This window comes from Cygnus olor, chromosome 1, assembly GCF_009769625.2.
Source record: "Cygnus olor isolate bCygOlo1 chromosome 1, bCygOlo1.pri.v2, whole genome shotgun sequence".
NCBI classification, from domain to species: domain Eukaryota; kingdom Metazoa; phylum Chordata; class Aves; order Anseriformes; family Anatidae; genus Cygnus; species Cygnus olor.
In genome coordinates, this window is record NC_049169.1 from 177,627,762 (window position 1) to 177,654,108 (window position 26,347).

At 40.3% G+C, this 26,347-nt stretch overlaps 1 protein-coding gene across 1 annotated transcript; it reads left to right on the top strand.

Annotated features, from left to right (window-relative positions):
- The first annotated feature begins 811 nt into the window (after positions 1–811).
- TNFSF11 (TNF superfamily member 11) lies at positions 812–20,716 on the top strand. Its single transcript, XM_040541433.1, has 5 exons — positions 812–1,258; positions 7,191–7,358; positions 13,744–13,789; positions 13,876–13,974; positions 18,367–20,716. Exons 1-5 carry the CDS (start codon positions 1,025–1,027, stop codon positions 18,786–18,788), a joined length of 969 nt encoding a protein of 322 aa, XP_040397367.1. The 5' UTR covers positions 812–1,024; the 3' UTR covers positions 18,789–20,716.
- Positions 20,717–26,347: the final 5,631 nt, after the last annotated feature.

Genomic DNA, 26,347 nt, shown 5'->3' on the forward strand with positions numbered 1-26,347 from the left:
GAACTGTCTTTACAACAAGCCCTTCCACAGGATTCAGGAGAACACCTTCCACAAAGTGGACTAATTAGGTGCTGAAGTTGGTCCTACTGATAAGATAGTTACATCTCCAAATGCATAGATAAAGTGATGAGCAAAAGAGCTCAGGGAAGAAAGACTATATGGAGACAGGAAAGATAAATTTAGACAAGCTCTAAACGAGCAGGTATATGAAGGGGATAATTGATCTGAAGGGGATCATGCTAAAGTAGGTGCCTACAAAAGGCAGCACGACTCAGGCTGAGACATGGGGAGCGCAGGAAGATGCAGTTCCTCACCAAGCCTTCAGAAATGCCTCTGCAACAGACTGGTTGTGTGGAGGAAGATGGGGAGCCCCATCTCTGGTTTGTCATTGGTAGGCAGCTCAGCTTTCTCTAATTTCGTTACCCCAGTCCTCTGACAACACTTAGCACTGTCTCACCGTGCTTTGGACAGCGCAAGCACGTTTATTTTAACCTGGTCTGAACAAAGAGCGAGTTTAGACACCCAGCGGGGCTGACAGCCCTGCATTCCCCATACCCAACGGGACAGGGACAACCATGAGGGCACCTCCACGTACAGCCCCAGGAGCTGGAGCTTCTGTGAGGGGAGAAAGCCCTTTGTGATAGAGGTACACAACATGGCTTTGGGGGACTTTATTCCTCCTCACACCGAGGCCTGAGGGGACGACGATCAACTCGACTCCCTGAGGAGGGCTCTGAGGGCAGGGGAGGGCCCGACCTAAGCCGACCCTCCCGCCGCCGGGGGCCGGTCCCCACTCGGGGAGGGAAGGGAAGAGACGCCATAAGAGGGGAGTGGTGGCCATGTGCGTGCGTGTGGTGGCGGCGGGCGGAGGGAGGACGAGTCACACCGCCCGGGGCTGATTGGCCGCCACACTTTATAAGAGCTGCCCTGCCCGGGGCGCCGGGGGTTGTTTGTAGCGAGGCCGGGGTTGGGGGGTGGGGGGAAAAAAAAAAAAAAAAGCTCCGTGGAGCCGCTTTGCGGAGCCATGCGGCGAGCCAGCCGAGACTACAGCAAATACTTGCGGGGCTCCGAGGAGCTGGGCGGTGGCAACGCCCACGACAGCGCCCCGCCGCCGCCTGCCCCGCCGCAGGCGGCCCCGCCGCTGCCGGCACACCCGCACCCACCGCCCGCCTCCCGCTCGCTCCTGGCCGCCCTCGTCCTGCTGGGGCTGGGGCAGGTGGTGTGCAGCGTGGCCCTCTTCCTCTACTTCCGAGCTCAGGTAAGCGGCTGCCGTGGGGGAGATAGGGCCGCCGAGGTGTTTAGGCTGCGGGAGGAAAGGGGAGCAGGCGTCTTGGGAGCCCCCCGTGGCGCTTCGTGTTTTTAACTCTAGAGCTGCACGGCAGCTCTGTCAAAACATATAGCTCGTGGAAGTGCACAAGTGCACGTTTGTTGCTGTGCTAGAGAGCCATTGCAATCAAAACAACTTATCACAGTATCTATATTTTTTAAAACCCCGTGTTCACACTCTTTACCCTCTCCCCCTCCACTGCTTCAGGACCCTGCCTGATAGGTTCGTGTCAGCGCTGTACACACGCCCAAGAAGGGATAACAAGAGTTTTCTTACCATAAAGACTACTTTTCTTCTGCTTCCTTTATTTAAAAAAAAATAATTACATAGTGTGAGTGTAATTCTGCCTTTGGCAGCTTGGCTCTCTTGCTGGTTTCTAGTTCCTGTAGATTTGGAGCAAAGCTGTTGGATAGACTTTGCAAACTTGAACTTTTGAGAGGGCTAAAAAATGCAATGTACCTAGGTGTAGACTTGACTAAAATACTCCCTGAAAACTTCCTAATGTCAAAAATGTCATCTTTGCTATCACTGAAAAATATGCTTTCAAAGTAAGTACATAATTCACAATAATAAGATATGGTAATCCACCATTGCTCACCAATTTCTTATTGTGCAAATAACACAGATGGAAAAAATACAGTAGGTCTTGTAGAAGTTAAGTATTAATTGCTTTGCAGATAGTTTTACTTTATATGGGGCATGTTTTGAAAGGATTGCTGACAAATTTAATTGTATTAGTCTATCTATAGTTATCCTTTCAGATTTGGTTGTATCAATCTGCTGTCAAATTGAATTGTGTTAATCTATCTAAAGTTATACTTTTTTTTTATAACAGAACTTAGGTTTTGTAGTATATTCTGTTAAAATAATGAGAAGTTATTAGTAGGGGCCGTGTTGGTTGGTGGACTAACCAAATGTGAATTAGCAAGACTTGATTTTATAGGCTCATATTAAGAAATTATATGATTTAACAGGACTGTTTTACAAGCTCTTCAAAACCCAAAGAGGCTGAATAAACTCTGACTCAGTTTTACCATACACTTCTTATTTTCATTTGCATAAAATCATTTGGGCTAGATCATGACACAATGCGAGCTGAGACAATAACCGAGGTTTTGGTTTTTCCTCAGTTTTGTTTGTTTTGTGGCTTGAGCATTTGGAATTTCACAAGACACAAAACTAAGACTGACACCAGATTTTCATGGGTAAACACATGTTTGTGGCCAAGAAATAACGTAGCACAATGCAAATGAGACAAGGAGCTGGTATATTTAAAAAGGAAGAAAAAGCTAAGAATTGAATGTTACCAGTATTCCAGAATGCTGCCATTCTGACCTGTAAAAAGATTAAAGTGTTTTGGCTTTTCTTTTTGGACCATCTTGTGCAAAGTACTGAATCCGTGAAACTAAACACTTATAACATGTATTGCTCCTAAGTATTTATGCTGATTATGCTTTATGAGAAATATTTGCTCATGGTCAATGAAAATTCAGTGCAAATTTGGGTACTGTGAGCAGATGGAGATAATAGAGACACATGCACAGCACCAAGTGAGAGTGCTAAGTGTTCTATTTCTCTTTAATCGGGAGGTGCTAAAGTATAGTTTTCAAAAGCTGTGCTTTTACATTTTTTATTCTGGTCCATTTCCTTCCTGTACTTAGATCAGAAAAGAGTAGGGATTTGGTCTAATGCTGAGCGAACTGGAGGGCAGTAGAACAAGCTGGGAGGGCTCAAAGCCAGATGTAGGGTCTGGATGTCAAACTCCCCCAGTTTAACCTGCAACTCTAAGCTTACTTGTTTTTCCTATTTGAAAAAGTCTGTTCAAATGTTAAGTATTCTACTCTACCAAAGAGTTCACATTTAGATAAATGGGGACCTGGAAGACAGATTTTTATTGCCATTTCATGCATCTGTGGAAGTTTGACTTTTCGCTGCAATGTTTTAAACATCCTTTCAGACCTGATCTGAAATCTTGGGAGCGTGCTGGAGCAGTGGCTAACAGCAAACCGCTTGCTAGGGGTCACTAGCACTTTCTGGAAGCCCGGAAGAACCCTTTCTTGGTGGTTAGGAAAGATCACAGAGTGTAAAGTGATATTTGATTAAATTTGAAGTTGGTTTAAGTTCGAAAACAAGTATAAATGATTAATGTTTATTTTAGGGAGAAAGTGCAGAATGTGATACTGTAATATTGCAAAATTAAGGCAATACTTAATAAGTAAAGTTCACTGGAATATACTGTCTTTTAAAATCAAAGCAAATCTTTTTATCTTTATAAAATTGGCTCTTAATTCTGTAAATTCATCTGGTGTCACCCATCGTATTGGAGTTCATTTTGCCTGCCCTGAATTACTTGAAGGGAGTTCAGGGATGCAACTAAAGTGGTTACAGATGATGAAAAACGGTGATAACAAGGGGCACTGGAAGGTGTGATCAGATTCCAGGGTTGGAGACGGTAGATGTGTATGCACAATAGTAACATGTATAAAGTATAGTAAAATAATAGCTAGATTTTTCTCTCTAAATGGGCTGATAGCTCTAGGGTATTTACTTCTTTAACATGTTGTAAAGCTTTCTCCAATATTGTCCATTGCATCTTGATTTTTTTTTTTCAGGTATTAAATCTTTAGGACTTCATGCTGAAGGTCTTTATTCAAAGGCTAACCTTCCGCTAACCTTCTGTGCCTTGCAAGGTAGCACGCTGCTTTCTGTAGACCATTCTGGTATTTCGTTTTGGCTCTTCAGAAGCTCTTCTCAGAACACATCCTTGAAAGCTTTTTTGTTCGTCGCTTGTTGCCCACAGTTAGGGTGTCGGTGCTCAGTATTGTCTGTTTGCAGCTATGGCAGCTCAGTATGCATTTTTTATAAAATGTCAGTTGCAGGATTTCTGAGAAGGGCTGCTCAGACAGGTGAGCTCATTTCCGTGGTTGAGAAGTGGTGCTGGCTGGGTATTCTTTGAAAACGGTAAGGGCAACCAGGTAGGTTATTAGTCCCGAGATCAGAGCTTCACCTTATCAAACAATAAATCTCTAGAGACTTCTGACTTGTCAGGATGGATTGTACAGCTTCAATTTAAGTTGCTGGAGCAATCAGTGTTTCCATTAAGTCCCCAGTCTTTTAATTGTAGGTGCAGAAATGGTGGTTTTCTGTCTTGAGCCCTCAACAGATGAGCTATAATCTGAATAAGTGCTTCTGTACAAGCTGCTGCTGTAGTTCTGGCACAGTGTTTGTGTGACACATTTGACTCATTGCTGATGGGCAATAGCTGTAAGTCTCTGATGGGTGTGAGTTGTCATGCTGAATGCTCAGGTCCTAGAAACATGAAAATCTTTCATGATTTTTGTGTTTTAAAACCTCGTTTCCTTGTCTGCTTTTCAGAAGTTGTGTTTAAATAAATCCCAAACTGGGGTAACAGTTTCTCACTGAAAGTATTGCTGATAAAAGTGAGTACCTACTGGCAGTCATTTGCTGTGACTCCGTTTTCTCTTCAGTGGTGTGTGTGTGGAGGGGAGAGGACTTAGGGCCTTTGACAGGATCTGGATATCTAATTCTCTCTGGTTTCTGACAATACCAATATAAGAGGCTACATCTGGAGTAACAGGTCTTGTTTTGGGCCCCTCAGTGCCAGAGGCATAACAACAAACTGGAGAGGTTGCAGGCCTCCATCGATGGAGTTTCCATCAAGCTTGGCTAGACAAGGCCTCAAGCGATCAGCCCTAAGTTACACGTTGGCCTTGCTTCCAGCAAGGGGCTGGACAAGGTGCCTTCCAGACCTAGGTCTTTCTCCATGAACTGCCTCTTAACAGCTGTTGGTAACCATTTGTTTCTTCATCTCCACTTACTGTTGATTCTCTGAGCTTCTCTGTACTGTTGGAATCTACTGGGATGAAGTTTTACAGCTGTTAAAGCTAGCGCTGCCTTCCTGCTCCTTCATGCCCTTCTATTAACTCCGATGCTTGCCTGACACCTGTAATGAGCTGGTTTCAGGATGCTAATCCTTTAGGAAACTGCATCAACAAAAAATTACCTCAGGGTAGTGCTCCACGATACTGGTTTAAAGAGGAGGTTGAGTGCCAGGAGTGGGATTTCATGGCGAAGAAGGTGAGGGCGCAGAGGTCAGTTTAGACAGGTAATGGGGCTGCATTTAGAAGTTATTAATGTAGTTGTTAGTGCTTAGTAGAGTTGTAATAGCTATAAACAGATTTTTCCTTTGGATCCCATGTCAGGCCACCCCAGAAGCTCTTACTGCCTCCAAGCCAGCCTGTAACTCATCTCTGCCCCTCTGCTCAAAGCTGTGGCGTCTTCTGATCCTCAGGTGAAACTTTTCTGACCTATTCAGTTCCAAATCTGCAGGGATAACTGAGACAGCTAAACCAGCTCATGGGGGCTGACATTGGTTTGAATAAACGGGGCAAACAGCTCTTATCTGGAGCCTTCAGCAGAAGGATGGTGATGGAGGAGACAACTTGCTGTTGACATGGCCGTCTGTGCAACAAATGTTTTCCTCCAGTGTTTGCTGTTGGATGGCTGGCTGCCTGCTGTAGGCTTGAGCTTACCTCTGTAATCCTAACCTTATGTTTTTCAGTTAGTTTGGTTCTTTTTTGGGGTTAGGGGATTGAATTCATGCTCATGTGAACAATTTACATAAATTTGATTCAGTTTGGCTGTTGCATATTCTGCAAAACCTCCTTTGACATTTTGTTCAATGCTATTTTAAAGGAAAATGACCACTAGTTTGGTATTATCTGTAATGGATTGGTATTTCCTCATCATGATTATTCGTAACGTGTTATATTATGTAATTCTCAGATATAAATTGGTGCTTTGGTGTTTGTTACGGAAAACAGTAGAAGTAAATGTTCATATTAGACCAGCTAATGCAGTTAGAGACTTAAAGAAAGTTTTGAGTGCACAAACCCTTCTGATGTAAAAGCAGCGTAAATACATGTTGAGATCAATTGCTGAGAGTCTCAGGCTATATATAAAAGAAAGCGGTTAATATCTGTTGAGTGTGAGGTGTATGGAGGGGGGTTAAAGAGTGAAATGGTTTGAATAATGTTTGTGCAATTGAATTCTGCTGAGGCACGATCTTGATTCTTGGAATATCCTTCTAAGTCATCTTAGAATTAAGATTGGTAGAATTTAGGAGCATTCTGTGCTTACAATTAAAAATTATATTTGATTCAATTGCAGAGATTAATTGCTAAAAATATCTTGCAGATATTTTGGATTTACTAGACTTTGTCCAATAAAGAGGAGGTGTTTTGTAGTACAGTTTTATTGTCTCTTGGTCTTTCTGAATTTGTACGATCTTACCTGGTGACTGTTTCATGAAGCAATGCATCTTGCCTGCAACATACTTTGTGATAGCTGTTTTCTGTTGCTTCTGTTTCTCCCCTTGAAAAGGATGTGCTGGATGTCGTATATACATTCCCCAAATTGCTGCTCTTGACACTTGTGTGTCATCTTGCAATCCGTATTTTTAATAAGTAGGATGGCTGCGTATGTTGCCTGCTAAAATAATTGTGATATTGCATCTAAAAATGGAATTCAGGTTTATTGATTTTTACTGTAAAGGTGGGATTAATCTTTAACTAATCTTTAACTTTTGAAAGTCAATATCCAGTCTAAGCTAACAAATTAGGCAACTCCAGAAGATACATTTATTCTCCTGTCTTATGTGCTTGTTGGCTGAAGTAAACGTTCCTGAGGAGAACATTTTTTTCATTGTTTAGAATAAAAATTTAGATGATAAACTTAGCTAGTTGCCAAACTTCTAGACAGTTGAAAATTTGCCCCGATTTAAATGTTCTTGTGTGTTGGACAGACTCTTAAAACTGTGGCTGTGCTTATATTTTTGTTTCAGATGGACCCTAGTAGAATTTCAAAAGAAGATGCACACTGTGTCAGAATGCTTTTCAGATCTCCAGAAAGTATAGGTTTGCAAGATACACCGTTTGAAAATCAAGATGTGAAGTTAATGCCGGAATCATGTAGAAGGATGAAACAGGCTCTCCAAAGAGCTGTGCAAAAGGTAAGTGGCAGTGGTTTCTCTTATTTTTGTTTAACTTAGTAATTTTTCCAATATCTTTGTTCAGAGGTAAGTTCTAGAAAGTATTCTTTTGGTGTTTGAAGAATATGGTGTTGGATCTGAGATCCCACTGCATATGATTATGAACCTTGGTAGTGGTTAATCAATTCTGCATTCAAATACATTTTTTAGTTTTGTTAAAGGGAGGCTTGAAGTCACACAGAAAACTAACTGCAGTTAGTTGATAGGCAGTTCTGACATTTGGGTGGGTCGGATGGCAGTCATCTATCCTAATACTTGTACAGGTTTGCCAACACTTTGGATGTGGAAGGACAGCTCCACTTTTTTTTTCCGAACTGATCTTCCTGACTTTCTGACAGGATTCTCCAAGCCAAGGTCACTGACAAGCAAAATGCTGTCTGAAAGATAGAAGGCATAGTATTTGTTCTCATCTGTTCTTGTTTCTTACTCTTTCTGCAGTACAGTAGTTTTGATTACTCAGAATGAAGGATAGTATCCTTTTTTTGCTCATTTTGCCACAGTGGTGGAAGATCTGCTTTGCCATCATGATAAGTATGATGTTGAGAATGCAGCAGTTGAGAATGACAGCTTTTTTCCAAACTCAAATAACAAAAGCAGACACGTAAATTAGCCCTAATGAAGAAACCTAGGCAAGCTGAATATGTGTCACAATTGTCCCTTACCAGTTACTGTGTTTGATCTCTTTGCATGTTCTTGTTAGTGTTTAGTGCTAATTATGGACTATTGAAGTTGAATGTGTGCTATGGTATTTGGTTTTCCTGGCTTATAAAGTCCATTATCTCTTCACATCTGCATATGACTGTCAGGTTTTTCGTAAAGGATACTCCATTAGATTTGAGCTGAACCCAAATACGCTTTACGGAGTGACTTGTACTTGACTTAACTATACAGTGCATTAATTGTGCTGATGTTTATTTTTAATAGAGTACTCTCTGTGACGGATCTTTTTCAGAACAAAGCTTAAAGCTGGGAGCCTAGTTTCCTTTATTTGCCACCTCCTTCAAAAACTTAGGAAAATGGGTTAACTCAGTAGGACTAGTTCTTTCTTCCAGCATTTTCTTTAGACTGACACTACTTCTACTTGTGTGTTCTGCATGCTGGTACTAGAGTGCTCTTTCATGCAGCACCCTTGACAGAGGAAGGAGCTTGTTACAGTAAGTGAATGGGAAGTTCTGCATTTTGGTCGTTTGCTGCTGGTTACTCAACAAAAGCATTAACTTTAGCGGAGACTGCATATTCTGCCATTCAGCATAGAGGTTAAATGCTGCAAAGGCAGTGGCCAAGATAAGTAGTGAGTAGGATAATTTTTTTTTTGGTTGATGACTGTTAGTTTGAGAACAATGACGCTTTCCCTGCCAAAGTAATCACTCCAAAATTTTTGAATGCAACATAACATACTAAGCAGCAGGGTCAGTGTTCTGGGTGCTTTGTCATCATACGTTGATGACACAGAAAAATAGGTAAATGTTTGCTTAGGGCTACATTTGCATCTTTTCTATTCATATCATGGAAATGAAAGAAACGGTGTTAAGGCAAATTAAGCTGGCCTTAAGCTGTGTGAGCTGAGCCCTTCATTGGTTCTGCCATACCAAAAGGCAGAGATGCATCTGAATCTTATCTACAATTGGACTAGGCCCTTGTGTGGGAATGCAGTTCATGTGACTGGAAAGATGTTTCCTATTTTCTCTGCTTTATTCAGTTTCCTGAAGTGTGTGTGTGTTTCAAGAGCTGGTATCCATATTTGCACTGACAGTGCATTAGGTGACTGAAATGGAACACTTTAAAATACAGTTTAAGTTTGCTGTTTTTTCAGTTGTTTGTCTTTAGCAATTCAAGCTATTCAGGAAATGAAAACAGACAACCTTTTTTTGTTAAGTTTTATAGTCTGGTTACAGCTTTTAGCTTACTGTGTTAGTTCTCACCTGTTTTCTTTGCACATCTGTAGACCAGTGTTTAAATCTAAAGCAGGGACTGCCATTGCAAGTGCTCTTCTGAAAACCAGTGTAGTAGTGCTGTAAGGTCAGGTCTGGAAATGTTTGTCTCCTGACAAACATTTAATTTATATAAAAATAAAATTAAAAAAATGTAATGGTGACCTCCTCAACATATTCTGGAATAAAAATACTGCTTAGGGAGCAGCTTACTCAGTAGAAAACACATTTTCAATACTATTGCAAATAAACTTTAAAGCAGACAAATAATATACTTTCCTAGTCTGTCTGTTTGCTTAATTTTTTTGCATGTAACCCTAAAAACCCTCTGGCAGCCCAGATGCTCTAACCACAGTTCTTATGAAGTCTGTTATGAGTCTGAAGTAGAAAGGAATACAAACATATCTTGGTCAATTCATAAGTATCTTTTCTTGGCAATACTCCCAGCTTCTAGCAGCTTGGGGAGTTCAGGCGTAAACTAGTCTCCTACACGGCAACAACACACTTTGTAGCTAGACCTCCAGGGCAGCACTTATAAAGAGATCTATATACTTAGCAGACATTTTAAGTGCATGTGGTTATGGACAAAGCGAAGGTTTCATGGGTGACTGTTGTAAGCTGTTAAAATTTCAGTTTCCACACTACAACTTTACATGCCCTTTTTTTCCGGCAGGCAATAGACTACTCATTTGAATAAGAGGTCGCAGTGCTCATCTCAATCTTCTGAAGAATATTGGTTTATGCACTTTCTATTTCGCTTCCTTCCTGATTAGCATTCTTCAAACTGCTGAATTTCCGGCAAGATAATCAGATACTACTTCTTGATATCAACCGGCCTTAACGCACTGTGGTGGTAGTAGTAGAAACATTTGTGTAAGGGAGCCTTAGGGTAATGACTGAAGCAGTACATTAATGTCCTGAGGGTGGGTCTCTTGCCTGGTTTTAAAAGGCTACTTGTAGCTACTCAAAGGAGACAATGAGATACTGTAAAAACAAAGAGGAGGAAAAAACATTCACAGATGTTACATGTTCCTCTGTAACCTTGTTTGTGTGTACTCAACATCAGACGTAACCTGAAGGGCAGGACTTGCGTTTTAAGGATGCTGATGACACGCTAATGTAGTAATAGGTGTGATAGTTGTCTAAGGGTTAAAACCCGAAGCCTGCCGTGGATGAGGAAAGAGCATTTCCCCACATTCTAGCCACTTAAAGCATGGTTTTAGCTTTTAAAATTTGGAAGTTTTGCAGCTTCCCCGTGGCCTTTTATTTTATTTTTTGGAGGAAGGAAGACATATTCATTTTTCTGACTGGCTGCTTGTTTTTTTGAACAGTGACTGTATGGAAAAGTTTAGAATATGGGAAGCAGGCCAGTAGAGTTGACATAGTGTGCAGTGAGCAAATGACACGAAGATGTACAGAAGCAGCTTATTTTAAAACTAACAGTGTGGTGTAACTTTTTGTGTACAGTTTTTTTCTAAAAATAACTCAACAGCTTGGTAGCTCACTTGGTTTTGTGGCTGAAAATCTTAAGAGAAGTCACTGGCAATGTTTGTCAGCAGTTCTCATGCTTCTGTGGCTGTGTCTTAGTGACAGGTTCTGTTGAGTTGTTTCTGCATTCTTAGCAGTAGTGTTCTTCTAAGGTAGGTTGTGTATCAGTGTCTTGGAACTGTAGAAACAGATGAAGTGGAAAATAAAAAGAAATGTTTTGGAGTACATATTCTTCAAGAGGAAATCCACAGCTCCATGCTTGTTCTCTAAGGACTAGTTCATGTATTTCTCCCAGTTTTTTCCTGGAAGTATGGGCAATGGAGCAGCAAGACTTAAATTTTGGGGGGGCTGGTCAGAGTCAAGTAAAAACTTGACACTAGTCCATTGTTTGGGAACTCAGCTGGTGGAGGATTTCTGTGTTCTGGCCACAGGATAGCCTTTGTGATGAGCACACAGAAGATTCAGCATGAGCCAGACTGCAGTTCTTCTAAGTGTATTAGTGTTGAGGTCACTCTTATCTCCCTTTTTGTTGTAATGGTGCTTGCAATCTTCATTGCATAGTAGCCTAGCTTCAAGAGGAGCACCAGAGTGCTCCTGTCAAGTCCAGGCTACAGCTTGGTGACCAAGGTGCTCGTAGGAAGCAGGGGAGTGGTAGGTTCAAGATCATTGAGACAAGTGGACCCAGGTCTTCCTGGGTAGCTGTTTTGCTCACCCAGTAGTGATGTTGTAGATGAATAGCACCACCATCAGTTAGAAAGAAAGTGGCTCAGAATGCATCTCACGAGGACCACAGCCTTTCTTCATGGAAGATATGCTGAGTCAGACTGCTAGAGCTCAAAAAGCGAGGTACCCAGCTGCTCAAGTCAGAGCATCTTTGGAAACCTAGAGAAGCAGAACTCTAGGCTACTAAGGAAAAAAACTAGACTATAAGGAGGATAGCAATCGGCCAGTTCAGGGACTTATCAAGCTTGTTTTTTTTTTTGTACTGTTTTAGATAATAGAAGATTAAAATGTAAATATCTTTTTGGATTTGTCCAGTTAGCTTCTCTAGGCAAGCATTCGCCAGAAAGAAAGGATCCTAAAAAAGACTCCAAACCCAAAAGATTTCAATTAAGAAAGGAAAAAAGAAAAAGGAGTCTTCCCTTTCTAATGAAAGGTTTGGGAGCAGTTGTAATGCAGTGACATCTGAGAATCTAGTCCATCTTCCAGTCTCCTTTACTTCTATGTCCTGTTCTCTTCAGATGCTTTTACCACCTTTGGCAGTACCAAATACTTGCAATTTTTCTTCTTAGTACTTCTGATGAAGTTATAGATCAGGTGTGGCTAGAGGCTGATGTGCAGCTCCTAGAATTGAGCTTCTTACTTCAACATCAGTTCTAGCAGCATGAAAATGAAGATCAGAGAGGGGAAGTGAATGTAAATGGGGGGGAGGTGGACATGGGTTTTGCTTCTTTTGAAGTTGCGATTCTTCTGCTTTTCTTCTTGTCTCTACAGCAGAAAGCATCGTAATGATTCATATCTACACAATTAGCATATCTCTGCTGAGCTATCATGCTTTGATAGTCATACAACAACTTCCATGCTGCTGTGGCTTTTCATTTTGGTTTAACATTTAGACACCTACTGAAAGGAGAAAGAGAGAGAAGGTGTTACAGATTTCACTGTGGCTGCAGAATTACATAAAAGAGGAGCTAAGTGTTTTCAAAGCAAGATTTCAAGTTCTAAAACACTGCAGTGATAGAGAACATGGTGGAACTTTGCTGATCTGGCCAAATCTGAGGTCGGTTTTATATACATGGCGTTTAATTAGACAAGCAGCAGTATGTGAGATATAAAGAGAAAACACAGGATCCCACTTACATTTCAAAGATAAGAATATGATTTACTATCTGCAGCAAAATGTTTCCTTCTACTAAACATCATGATAGTTCCATAGTGTGAGGTAATCTCAGGAGGAAGGAGTTGTTATCCTTGTTTTTTTTAGGAAACAGATGAGGAGAGTCATGGTGCGGAACAGGGAGCAGAACTGAGGAATGAACCTAATTCTATAAAGACTATCCAGGCTTGTAACAACAACATGTTGCTTAGACTTTTGAAAACTGCTGTTTATACATCTTCATAAGAAGAAAACAAGAGAGGATTGTTTAAAAACAAAGCTTTGTGGTACCTGTTGTTTATTTGCACTGTTCTTGGTTTGGGGTAACATGAGCTTTGCTCATATTAAAATTAATCTGCAGTCTGCAGTTTTGGAGAATATGTACTTCCAAACTCTAGCACCTGCTTAATTTGGACTAGTACAGATGTGGAAAATGCTTAATCCTTCAGTGTCTGCATACCTCGATATGAGGGAGGCTTGGTTGCAAAGCCTTATAGTCTTGCAACCTCTCCTGTTAGTGGTAAAGCATTAGGGGTGGAGGTTTTAATTTATCTCATCATAAAGGAAATGCGGGGCTTAATTTTCCGCAGTTAGTGTGATTACATACTGGTGTCTCTGTAGAACTGCCTCCTTCGTTACCTTTTGACCCCAAGTCAATTCATAAACTTCATGGTTTTATGTGATGCATTTTTAGCAGTCGTTGTTCCATTATACTTAGAAACGTTCCAAGTGCAATAAGTAGAAATGATTGTGTCTGTAATCACTCCTTCGATAAACGGTGCAGTGATCGCACACGCTAGCATTCCTGTCCACCTTTATCAGAAGTATTGGACAGAGGAAGTAATTTGATTATGGCATTTAAACTGTGTGTTCACATTATACATCCTGTAAATACCAGGATATGTATTCCAGGCATCTGGCTATACTGTAGGTAGAACCACCCCAACGTATACATGTATTCAGAGAAGATACTGTGTTGTAATTGTGCAAATGATCTGTGATACAGAAGCAAGCAAGGCAACATCAAAGCAGTGTCTTTTTCTCATTTTAGGAAGTCCAGCGTATCCTGGGGAGAGAAACACCAAGACCAGAAAAAGGTAGATGCTGATTTATGAATAAGAAATATTTTAGTTCTATTAAATTTTGTTTTTTTTCTGAGATAATGGAGTTCTTTTATCTTCAGCTGCAATGGAGGCATTAGGAATGGATCTGTACAAAAGAAATAAGCCTGAGAAGCAGCCTTTTGCCCATCTCATTATTGATGATAAGAATATTCCATCAGGTAAGTTCAGTTTTAAGTGGATTCTTCTAATGCTACTATGAATGTGCTTTACTCATTACTTAAGCTGTATGCATTACTTTTCTGCTTTATATAACTAAACCAAAGGGGAATTCTCTGAGGCCTGAAATCTGAGATTTTGCCAGCCTGTTCTGTTTAGAGATAAGTCATCTGCACATGAGGGGTTAGATTCTTGCCAGAGGGTAGTATTCTTTCCCCCTCCAACTGCATTGGCATTGTCCAAATGTTGAGCTTTATAAACAGAGAGCTTTAAGCAACTTGTAAAATGGCAATCAGAACTTCTACAGGCTTTCTTACTAGTTCAGATGCCTTCTGACAACCTTCTCTTTGAGTCAGATTTCGTCTTTTGACATAGGTCAACAGTAGAGGATGCAGTATCAGTAAGCTTGTCTTAGCACTTTGGAAGATTGAATTAATTTTCTAGTTATATACATGATCATTTACATCTACGGAACTGGAGTCTGTCACACTTTGAGAAATTCACCCATGGGACTTTTTTTTTGCTGTCTATCTAGATGTTACTCGGTAAAATGTATTTTTACCATGACTAATACTTGATACTTTTTTTTACTGATGTGCATTGCTGTATTAACTTTCTAGGGAGTGAATTAGCACCTTTGTGGGTAATGGCAACAGAAACATTGCTTTTTTTTATCATCACAGTCTGTAGGAGCTCTCAGAAATACAGTCCTTGTAGTAACAAACTTTTGTTCCTCCTTCTGAGGAGACCAACCTCTTACCAATGCAATGAGTTGGGCTTATTCCCTCCAGATCTGGCAAATGGCTTATGCCCTCTTTGGAAGAGAATTACTGGGACATTAATCATGAGGACAGCTTCTGCTGTTATTTTGAGCACTGTGGCATTAAGGGACTGCATCCTTTTGGGTAGCTAGAACCCTGAACCTACTGATTGTGAGGTGCTCTACTATCTTATCACTGGCGTGTGGCTCTACCCACTTGACTGGGTGGCATAGAGATCAATGACAGGCATAAAGGATGAAAAATTTTCCTGCAGATCACCAGGAGTTCTTCCTGTTTTCTCTGACTGCAAACTTATATTTTCTTGCAGTGTTTCTTTATTCTACACGTCTGAAATCCTTCTAAATAGCTCTTTGCTATCCATGAGTCTGGGCAGATTGGTTCTTAGTATTTTAAATTCCCTACTGTCATCACTCTGACCCAAAATAAGCAATGTCAGGAAAAAAAATCAGTATCATTATCAAACAGGATTTTATTTTGTTCAAGTAATTTGCAAGGTAACGCCTGTCATGAATAGGCATTGAACACTTTCCTTTCACCTGATTCACAATAATACCATGCCTCGAATGGACTTCTGCAGTTATGGACTGACAGGGAGGGGGAAAAATAACCCCTCCTACATCTTGGCGTCCCACCCATCATTTAGCTGCAGAAGCCGTAGTGGTTTAGATTTGTTGCATTAGGTTAAAGCTGGATGCTTGCTGTTTGCTTTTTACCAGAGCTCACTTCAAACACTACCTAGGTTTTAAATGAAAACAGTGAATTTTGGTTTATAAATTGATTATAGAAATTAGTCACAGTTTAAAGGAGAAGAGCACAAACAGAAATAAATGCAAATGTTAAATATATCATTTGGAATGTGAATTGGTACCTTTAGCTAGTACCTAAAGAAACACTAGTATTTTTGAGCTATTTACAGCTACAGGTTCAGCTTAGCTGCCCTTTGCCTCCAGAAGTGGTTTTTCAGAGCAGGCAGAGCTTTGGCCCTTTCCTCAGGCTTTATTTATACCTGAAAGCTACTATAGTGCAAATGAGTAATAAATACTGGTTTACTTTATCCTTCCATCATCTTCCTTCCCACTAATTCTGTTGGAACTCAGTTGTGTTAGTCTTAGTTCATGCCTGCAAACATTTAAAACATTGTTTTGATTTGTATTGAGTTACCAGAAAGACTGAGAATTACATTTTTTTTTTTCACTGCTTGTTACCATGTTTGGAAGATTACCTTAGTCATTATCTCTGCGTTTTCTTCCTTCTGTCAACATGGCTTACTTTGTGTTATTTCTTCCAGGGCTCCATTATAAATTTTTGCCTCAAAAGATACTGTATTACAGCACTTGTGACTGTCCTATAATTTGGATTATGTTTTGGAGTTTCATATATGGACAACTGAGTTGGCACTTAGATGCTCCATTTTTTTTCCTCTGCCTGTGTTTCTGCATATTGATCGATTGGGTGTATTACCATCTGCAGTACTGAGATCCTGTTTACTCCTTCCATTAAGCGTTGCATGACAAAATTTCCATCAATGTGCATCTGTGCTGTGCTCCTGGCTCTGACATGCCTTGTCTAAACCTCTGAATTGTGGCAAAACGTCCGGCTACCTTGGTTAATGAAGTCATAGCACTATAATCTAGGTTGAAAGGCACTTCCAGAAGTCATCCAGGCTAATCCCCTGCTCAAAACAGGTCTAATTAGACCTATAGATAGGATCATTCTCCATCAGCTCTTGGCTTGTCCCTCCACCTGACCATGGATGAATGGTACATATTGCTCTCAACAGCAAACAGTGTGAACAAGCTTCACCTGTAGCTGCTCTCAGTATCGCAATTACAAGTCACTGTGGCACCTTTTTTTCCATCTTCCCCCTTCAGCAAAGAATCATATATTTTCACTTAGGATTTCTTCAAAATTGCCTCTTGATTTTTGAGGCTAGCAACTAAAAAATTTACTTTACAGGTAAATAAATTCTGCCTAGCATCTCCCTGGTGGGCCACCAGTCAGTCACAGTATGTCAGCAAGCCTTTCTGCTTGGTCATATGTATACATTTCTGCCTAATATTTCTGTGCCTCTGTCCTTTGTCAGTCCAAGCAGTGATATTGGCTCTAATTTCTCACCTATCCTCCTCATTTTGAAGGTAGCATAGCTTCCCAGGGTGGTGTTTCTGGTGGACTTAACACTGTGTACAAGAAGTCCTACAACTTCTGCTATTCTTCAACTTCAGAGATGTTCTCTGGTATTTCAGCATTCTCTTGCAGATGAGTTATTCCAGGATAGGAGACTTAAGATCTTAGTGTGACTTCCAATTCGTTGATGGCTTTCAGAGTTTTTTAGAGGTACTGCACAGAAGAAGGCTTCGCTGTACAAGGTGGCTTGTGTAACTTCTACTTAGCTACACTGGAGCCATAAGACAGCAGCTATTTAAGGTCTGCTTTTGATAACATATGCTTTGCTCAAGTCTCTGTGGAAGAATGCCAGAAGATTTTTTTGTTCTGGACTAACATTAGACTATTCCTCTCACATGCAAAAGTTGCCTTTTGCAGCTGGGGAAGACTCATAGCTCTCAATTTCCCCTGTTCCTGTCCTACTTACCTTCCCTCACTTCAACACAAACAAATCCAGGAGGCAGCTTCAATCAAAGGTACTTGAGGCTGTTCCCCAGTATGTTTGTGAGCACTGGGGGTGGTGGGAGTAGATTGTTTTTAGTTTGGTGTGGGGAGAGGATAAGGTACTGAATATTCCACGCAGGCCTGTAGATGCACTGAGAGTCCAAGGTCCTCTGGCACCTGTGCAGGCCTGCTACTGTGGGTGCCTCTGAGGGAGCAAACAGAGCTGGGTTTGTGTGGGAGTTGCTAGTGGTTAGGAGGACAAGTTAGCCAACTTTCATCTCTTGTGCTCTGCCCTGTGTATCGTGCTGAATAAATGGTAGGTTGTAGTGGCTCTTCTGTGCCATGGTGCATCTTAGAAGGGTAGGGACCTGTGTGGCTTCCTCTGCCCATGGGTCTTGTCTGGTTCTTCTGTGACTTATATCTAAAGTATAGATACTTTGTGTAGTTCTAAAGATAAAGGATTGTATCGACTTTCTTCCTTTTTTTTGTGTTCTCAAATGAGAATGTTTATCTTTGTACTACTGCAGTCACAAGAGCATAAACTACATGAAGGTTTCATAAACTTTCTATCTGAGGAAATATCAGTTCTTTTCAGATGCTGTTATTCCTTGCAAACACAGGTTAACTCATAGCAAGATTTGCTCTTTTTTTTTGTTAGCAATTTTTCATTTCAAATTCTCTCAATTGTTTGTTACCCAAATAAAGTTTTAGATGGAATGCAATTACTGCATAGAGCTTGCTATGTGACTGAGTGCCATCAAACTATTGGCCAAGCAAGTGTTTTGTACCATGTTCCAGCAGACGTTCTGTGGGAGGGCAGCACATGATGAAAAAGGAAATTTCTTATGTCTTTTGTTATAAGTGTCTAATATTCTGAAGCTTTAAACTTCACTTTAGCCTACATGAAGGTACTTGCTATTGATTTTAAAAATCTGGGTATTGCTTTTTAAATGTTGTGTTTTGCGAAATGCTTATAAATTATTTTTTTTCCTCTCCTCTCTTCAGGAACTCGTAAAGTGAACCTTACATCCTGGCATCATGACAAAGGCCAGGCAAACTTATCAAATATGACATTTAATGATGGGAAACTAATTGTTAATCAAGATGGATTTTACTACCTGTATGCCAACATCTGTTTTAGACATCATGAAACTTCAGGAAACCTGACTAAAAGAGGGCTTCAGCTGATGGTGTATATGACTAAGACAAACCTTAAAATAAGGCGCTCTGATGTGTTGATGAAGGGAGGAAGCACCAAATACTGGTCAGGGAATTCAGAATTCCATTTTTATTCTGTAAATGTAGGAGGGTTTTTTAAATTAAAATCTGGTGAAATGATAAGTATCCAGGTATCAAACCCATTGCTACTGGATTCATCACAAGAAGCAACTTACTTTGGGGCATTTAAAGTAAGGGATTTAGACTGAATATTTAGCGTGCTGAAATTGGGCAGGGGGGGAAGGAAGGGGTTAGTGGTCCAGAAACAACTTGAAGACAGAACTGAAAATTTTTTGCATCCCAGTTGCATCTGTATAAGGCATATAGCTCTAAAGACATGTTTTGCCCTGTGCTGACTCTGGCAAGAGTTCCATAAATGCATCAAGGATAAAATTGTGTGGTTCTGATTCAGTCTTACACCAGTTTTACTTTGTATGTCTCCACTGGCTTCAGTAGAATCATTATGACTTCTACATTGGTATAGCTGAAATCAGAGCAATTGGTATTACTGAATTATTTCCACATTCTGACCTGACTGTTTGGCACAAACGTAAGGCAGGACAGAATTTGGCTCTCAGATTGCATTTGGGGCTTAATCATGCTTGGGGCTGAGCATTCTGACCCTGAGACAGCAAAGATTGTGAATGTATAACTAATTCCATTGCATTTGATGTGGCTTTTCACGTGCTTAGTTAAGCATGTTCATGCTTTGCTGGATTAGGGTTGGAAAGCTCAAGCCGTGGCAGAAATGAGTTGTGGAACACCTAAACAGTTGAAATCACATTTTTACCTGATTAAAAAGGGCTATTTCTAGGAAGAAGGGAGATCTGGCCTTACAGTCCTAAAAGGTTAATCACAGGTCATTATTATTGTTGCACAACTAATTGCAAATATAGATTGCCAAAATATGGAGTGCCTTTAAAGTATTACATTGTGCCAGCACCTGCAAAGACATTTTTTAGACAAAAAGTATGTATTTTTATATTCTGTAATATCTAAAGTTATATTTTAGGTGTAATGTTTTGTGTAAAAAAATGTAAATTATATTGTCCTATAGTATTTGATACAAAATATTTAAATTCTCTTGCTGTTTGTATATTTAATGATTTAAACTGTTTTTAATGTACAGACATGTTAAACTAGTGCACTTTTTAATCCCAATGGGAAAAATTGCAGCTAAAAGAGGTTGTTTGCAATTAGCAAATGTAATATATACCTTTGTACTTTTTAACTTAATAGATTTCTGTTAAACTTGTCAGTATTACTTGGGGGAGGAGGGAAATTCACACCAAAGTCATGAATAATTACACCAGAATGTTGGTCACTGGGTGCCTTTCAAACCTGGAGGGTAATTAATGTTACAAAGCTGGTGTTACCTGAAGGGGAGAAAGAAAAAACAACATAATAAGCCACAGAAATGTATTGGGGGTATTTATAGTTATTGAACAGGCATATTTTCCTACAATGAATTCCATGAGTTGTAAATTCTGCAATAGAGCAATGACTTTTTTAGCCTAGTTTCCTGAGAAAACGAAGCTTTTGTCATTGCATTGCCTGTCCTTTTCTCCCCTTCTAGCTTCTAAAACTCTGCACCTTCCTGCCAGATCTGGCAGGTGAATAGCAGTATTGAGATTCTTACAGGTTTTATGAGAACTGACAGCTGAGAACGACTCAGCAATTTTCCATTATTAGTCAGTGGCTGGCCACTGTTCATATTAGCCAACAAATTAATATGGGGAAACTCCTAGTTAGCCGCTACACGTGTTGTCTCTTCTATAGTTGCTTGGCCAAAAAGGTAGGTGGAAGGAATCTGAGGGTGGGTATGGGGAACATGGGAGGGAGCTGCAAATATTGTAGGTTATGTTTAGAGCACATCTGGGCAAGGAACAACTTTAGGGTGGGGATCACGGAGGTTTTAGGAATGTTTGGGTGCTCTAAGGGTGAGGTGGGGAAAAAACCTCTTTAATGCAGTAGGAATCAGAAGGCAGAACGCTCAAATGTGTAAGAAATGAAGCTTCATACAAATCCTCAGACTTTTTTTTATAATAAACTGAGTTGAATTCAAGCAATTATTTTATACTGTATAATAAACATTTCTTTTTAATGTTAATATTGTTTTCTTACAAAATATATTTCTAAGAAAAAATACCTTTTGTGGTTTCTTTATTTTCCTGTGTCCCGGTATTTCTTGTGCTGCTTCAAACACTGTTCGTATTTCAAAATATGCAGGGTGGGTATATTATAGCTCAAGTGGGTGCATATGTTATAGCTCAAGAAAACTGAGGCACGAATCAACTGTCATGAGAATGGAACTGAATTTTAAGGAGTCTTGATTTGGCTCCAGACTTCGGCACATGCATCCACCACTTTCAAGCAGCGTAGTTAATATTAGGTGTTGTAAATTTAGCTGGAAGTGAGGATCTCCATTTTGTGTCACACAGACTAGTTTTCAGTTCAAAACCAGAAATTACTGAGCAATCTGGGTCTTTTCTTTCAACATTTCATCAACATATCAGATTCTGTGTCTCTTCCTTCAATATTTCAGAATCTGGGTCTCTTCTTTCAACATCTCAAGAACTGGATGTTGTACTACAAGAATACATACTTAAAGGGGTCTAATAAAAGGATGGAGAAGGACTCAGGTAGATAACAATACGACAAGGGGGAATGGTCTTAAACTAAAAGAGAAAAGAGGGTAGACGTAGGCTAGACCTTAGGAGAAAATTCTTCACTCAGAGGGTGGTGAGGTGCTGGAACAGGGTGCCCAGAGAAGCTGTGGATGCCCCATACGTGGAGGTGTTTGAGGCCAGGCTGGATGGGGCCTTGGCCAACCTGATCTAGTGGGTGGCATCCCTGCCTATGGCAGGGGGGTTGGAGTTTGACAATCTTTAAGGGCCCTTCAAACCCAAGCCATTCTATGAATCTTGTATTATTTTTTCTAGACTGGATAGGAGTCCAGTGATAGGCTGGGAGAAAAACATCCCCTGTGTGTGTCTTGTTATCTGGGGGTTAAGTGCCCATCTCTAGCTCCTCAGGGTTTTCAAATGAATTGAAAGTTGAGTTAATGCTTATCAAATGTTCTGACAACTTACAGTATTACACAAAAGAGCGGAACCATCAAGACTAAATGTCATCTGAATGATGCTGTCTCTGAGCTGTCTGCTCTAGATGAGTTCATGGTAGCTGTGGTATGTCTTGAGCCCCTGTGGGTTCACTTGTGGGTTACCCTGTGCATCCTACATCACCAGAGGTTAGAAGAAAGCTTCTGAGGCTCAGCTCTGTAACACATCTGTCCTCGTTACCAATGCAGCAGTCACCTGAATTTTACAGTGCAATAATTGGCTTTAAATTTCCGTTGTATGATGACTTTGGGACCTAAATCATTTTTATATATTTAATTATTTTTGGACTAAGCATCATCTGGGTGCAAATTGACAAGCTATGTCATGAACCAGGGGGGAAGGATGTGATGAAGTAGTCCTAATGGGGCTACATAGACTACTCTGGGTGTTATAATTAGGGGTCTTGATCTGGCTGTACTGTCTACAAAACACTAAGAAAATACGGAGGTCCTGCTCTGCCTTGTCTTGCTTGGTCCTTCTCCCTTCTCGCTCCTACATGCATTTAAAAGGAAGCAGGAAATTCTATGTACTGCTATTAGGACAGCTTGATTTAGCTTTTTGTACCAGAGCAGCGCTGGTTTGGAAAGCTTCGGTAGCGTCACTTAGGGCAGCCTGGGCATATATGCCGAGATGATAACGTAAAGCCACCTCTCTAGCACTGACCTTCTTAAAACCAAGTCTTCTCCAGAAGTGTCAGTTCTTTTGTCTGCTTCCTTTATAATAATTGCTTCATTGGGATGCAGTTAATGACCAGAGTAGACTAATAAATCAATGAAGAGAGCTAACTTGAGAAAAGGGTAATGTTTTCTTGGCTAAGAAAGGTAAATGTGACAGTTTATAATCTCCAAAAGGCAATTTTGGTTTGTGGATAAAGGTTGATTATTTGCTGAAATCTGAAGTTAGAAAAATCTGACTTGGAAATAGTTTATTTGGAATTTTGTGTATTTGCATGTATGTAAGCATTTGTATATTTTTTCTGTGTTCTTGCTAAAAAAGTAGATTTTCATACATGGGGTTACAATTGCATATTTTGGCACCTGAGTACTCCTCCCCCCCGCCTTCCCAAGCTCTCTTCAGCCAGTGAGTGTTTCTTTTTCTGTCTATCCCACTTCCTTTTCTCCGGCTCCTTCCAGCTGCCAGTGTCTCCTGCTCACCCCACTCTCACAGACTTACAGCTCTTTTTCCTGGTGGCAGCAACAGCCGTGGGTTAGAGCTAGACATTCTCCTTTCTCACCCACTTTCAGGTGGCTTTGCCTTCAGATAGCAGACAAGAATGATGTTTGTCAACAGGGTTTATGAGGCATTAATGCAAAGGCTGAGCCGCATATGAGCAAAGGAAAGTACTTGGGGAATAAGGAGCCAACAGATTGGACACAGAGCAGTCCATACTGCGCTCTGATGTATCTGCCTTGGAGGGCTCCAAACAATTACCACGTGCTTATAATTTTGCCATTACAAAATTAGTCTCCAGCAAAACTTCATGAACGTGACCACATGCAGCATTTTGCTCAGGTCTTGACCAGGAAGTGTTCTCACACATATCCGCAGGTGCATGCAGATGATTTCTTGTTCTTTCTTCTTCTCCCTATCAGTTTCTTGTCCAATATTTCCTGGTTGCTGGTATCTAGGATCTCAGCCTGTGGACTTTGCCGACTGTCTTTTTTTTAAAACTTACTGGGATCTGATCCTGTAAAGCCCCTACCTTTGCTTAATGTAATCATTCATGACTAGCTCTGAAGCACAGCGTGGTCATGAAAAGCTCAGAAATCTGTGTCAGCTTGAGGTTGTTTGAATCAGATTTCACAAGTTTCTGGGCAACATGGGATGTTACTTTTATTTTTTTTCTATTTTTCTTCCTTTTTTCTTTGTATGCTTTTTTTTTTTCTTTTTTTTTTTTTCCTCCAGCTTTAGCTTTAAGTGTGGACCTGCTGGTGTTTCTAGCTGTGTTTCCAAGGAAGTATTCAGGCTGGGGTGGAGGTGAGGGGCTGGGTATCCTTGATTTACTGCTCTCTGTTCGCAATCCATTTTACTAAGCGCAGGCAGGGCATATTTGCACACCATTTGTTCAGCATTTGAGCCATGTGCTTTCTACTGTCTGCGCTCTTGTGAGACACATTGCTTTTCCCCAGACTGCGCATCACCAAACTCCAATCCATTTATGTTTGGCTACGACAGAAGACAAGCACGAACTCCAATTACTTTCCGCTCCTTACATGCTGCAAGTCACAAAATGATGGATTCCTTTCATTTTTCTAACCTTCTGGTTCTCGATTCATTTGCCATGTGAGAGGTCCCTGGTTGCTCATTGAGCAGAGGATGCCAGAATCCTCTTTTGGCAGCTGGGCTCACATTTTAGGTGCTCTTACATATTTATAGCTGCTGTCTCATCCTGTAGGTACCAAGTTCCCTTAGCCCCTAAGGCTGTACTACCAGGCGTGAGTAAGGCTGCCTGGGGTGCAGCCTGGGGGACACCTGCTCCATAAGGGGAGGATTCACACACAACATCTCCTTCCCCCATCACCTTTCCACCAAGTGATGGATCTTAGAGCCCTAGAGAACCAAACAGAGCCTGCATAGAAGGTGATTATTTGGAAAGTTCAGATACTCTTGTCTTCACAATGTGTTAACCTCATATCCTATCAGTTTGAAAGATTTTAATTTAATCTTTAATATTAATCGGTCTGGTTGAGTACAATGCTTGGAATGATTATTTTATTTTATTTTATTTTATTTTATTTTATTTTATTTTATTTTATCTTTTTAACCATGTCACAAAAAAAAAAAAAAGGACCCTAGAATCTCAGCTTTCCATGGACACAGATAAAATCAGTCCACTCCAGATGTTGACTATGAATGCATGCAGTAGAGCAGGTCTTTTTTCCTGGGCCCTGGCTTATTGCTGGCCTGGTACAGATTCATGTTCCTGCTCTGACTCCAGCGTAGGCTCTCCACCTTGCTGATGTCCAAAAGAACCAATGTGCAGCAAATGGTATAACCTTTCTGTACTTATTTTGCCTTTGGAGAACTTATAACTAATAAGACCAGTTATCAGCCATTTGTAGATTGTCTTTTTTTTTTTCTTTTCTTTTTTTTTTTTTTTTTTTTTTTTTTGTATAAAATCCCAAATAATCTGCTTTCTGGGTTATACAGAAGTTTGATCAGCTCCTTGGTTGCCTGTAGCATTTTGCTACATCACTGTCACTAAATTTCTCTGCTGTGCAATATCACATGCAGGAATACAACTTAAAACAAGGTCCTTCTGGTTTAATGCTTTATCATCCATCACTGCTCCAAATCTTTGCTGTGGAAAAACAACTGAAATTGGATAGTTAGGTTATTTCTGTCCTGCTAACTGGAAGAGGGCTGGAGTTAGGAGGCACTGAGTGGCAAACAGCCTTGTGGCTTAAGCCTGCCTCTCTCTCAAGCAGAAGATACTACCATGTCTCTTTCTAGACCCTATAAGGTGCCCCATAAGGCTCCTTTTTTCTGTTTCTGAGTTGAAACTACTTGAAATAATGCGAGGGCAGTACTGCAGCCCACTAAGTTATGTTTTTATCACATGAAATTGAGAGTACGTGCTGCGTGCCCTGGGGCTCGATGGCGAGAGCTCCTCCGAGCAGGTGAAAACAAAGCTGGAGATAGAGCTAAAACAAACCTGGGTGGGCAACGGAGGTCCAGGCCTGAGCTTCTGCCTTCTTCTTTCATTCATCACTCTCGATAGAGAAGCTAAATTTGGGAGTAATCTGGCAGCAGAAAACCTTTTTAATTTGTTTACTAATCCCTGAAACAGCTGTCTGATTTACCATCTATTGTCATCTATTAATGCATTTTTGAATTACTACTTATCTAAATTTTCTATCTCAACTCTAACAGTTCTATCACAACACTACGAATAAGAAAAGGCCACGTTATTTAAACCTAATTAGCCTTATTATAAACATAAAAAGTAACACACTAAGTTACTATTGAATGCCTTGGATTGCAATCCAGTGTTTTGCTGCCTGTGGATTAGTAGCACTTTATTCTGTTTCTGCTTTGCTATCTTGCTATTTTTATTTTTCCAGTTTGGTTGAAATTTACATTATTATTTTTTTTTTTTTATTATTTTTTTCTCAAATATACAAGCCAAGTAGAAATGCTCCCATGATTTATTTGAAAACAACCAAACAAATTTCCTCAAGTTTGCTCTTGTTCTCTGGAACATGCCATCTGTACATTTGCAGAATTTTGCTGATGTGTGAGGTTGTGAAACAAAGCAGCTCAATAAAAAAAGATAATTGAGAACTCTATTGGCCCAGCTGTGCTGTGAGACTTGCTGAATGCGAAAATTTTCCCCCAAATACATAAATTGCTTGTTACAATTCATTCAGTTTTATTAATCTCGGTTAATATTGTACTGGTAAGAAAGGGCTTAGCTTCTCACTTTGAAATCAGAGGACGTTTTCCTGCTGACAGCAATAAGATTAGTATTATAAATAGTTTTTTATAAGACAATTTCTTTTTAAGCCTTTTTTAGGAGGTGACTCTTTCAGTGTATACTGGTGTTTGTCACTGTGCGGTGTAAAATTCTTTTACACAAAGCAACGATGCAAGTGATGTTTCTTCTACTAAAGGTTTGCTAGCTGTATCTATTTCAAGTACAGTAT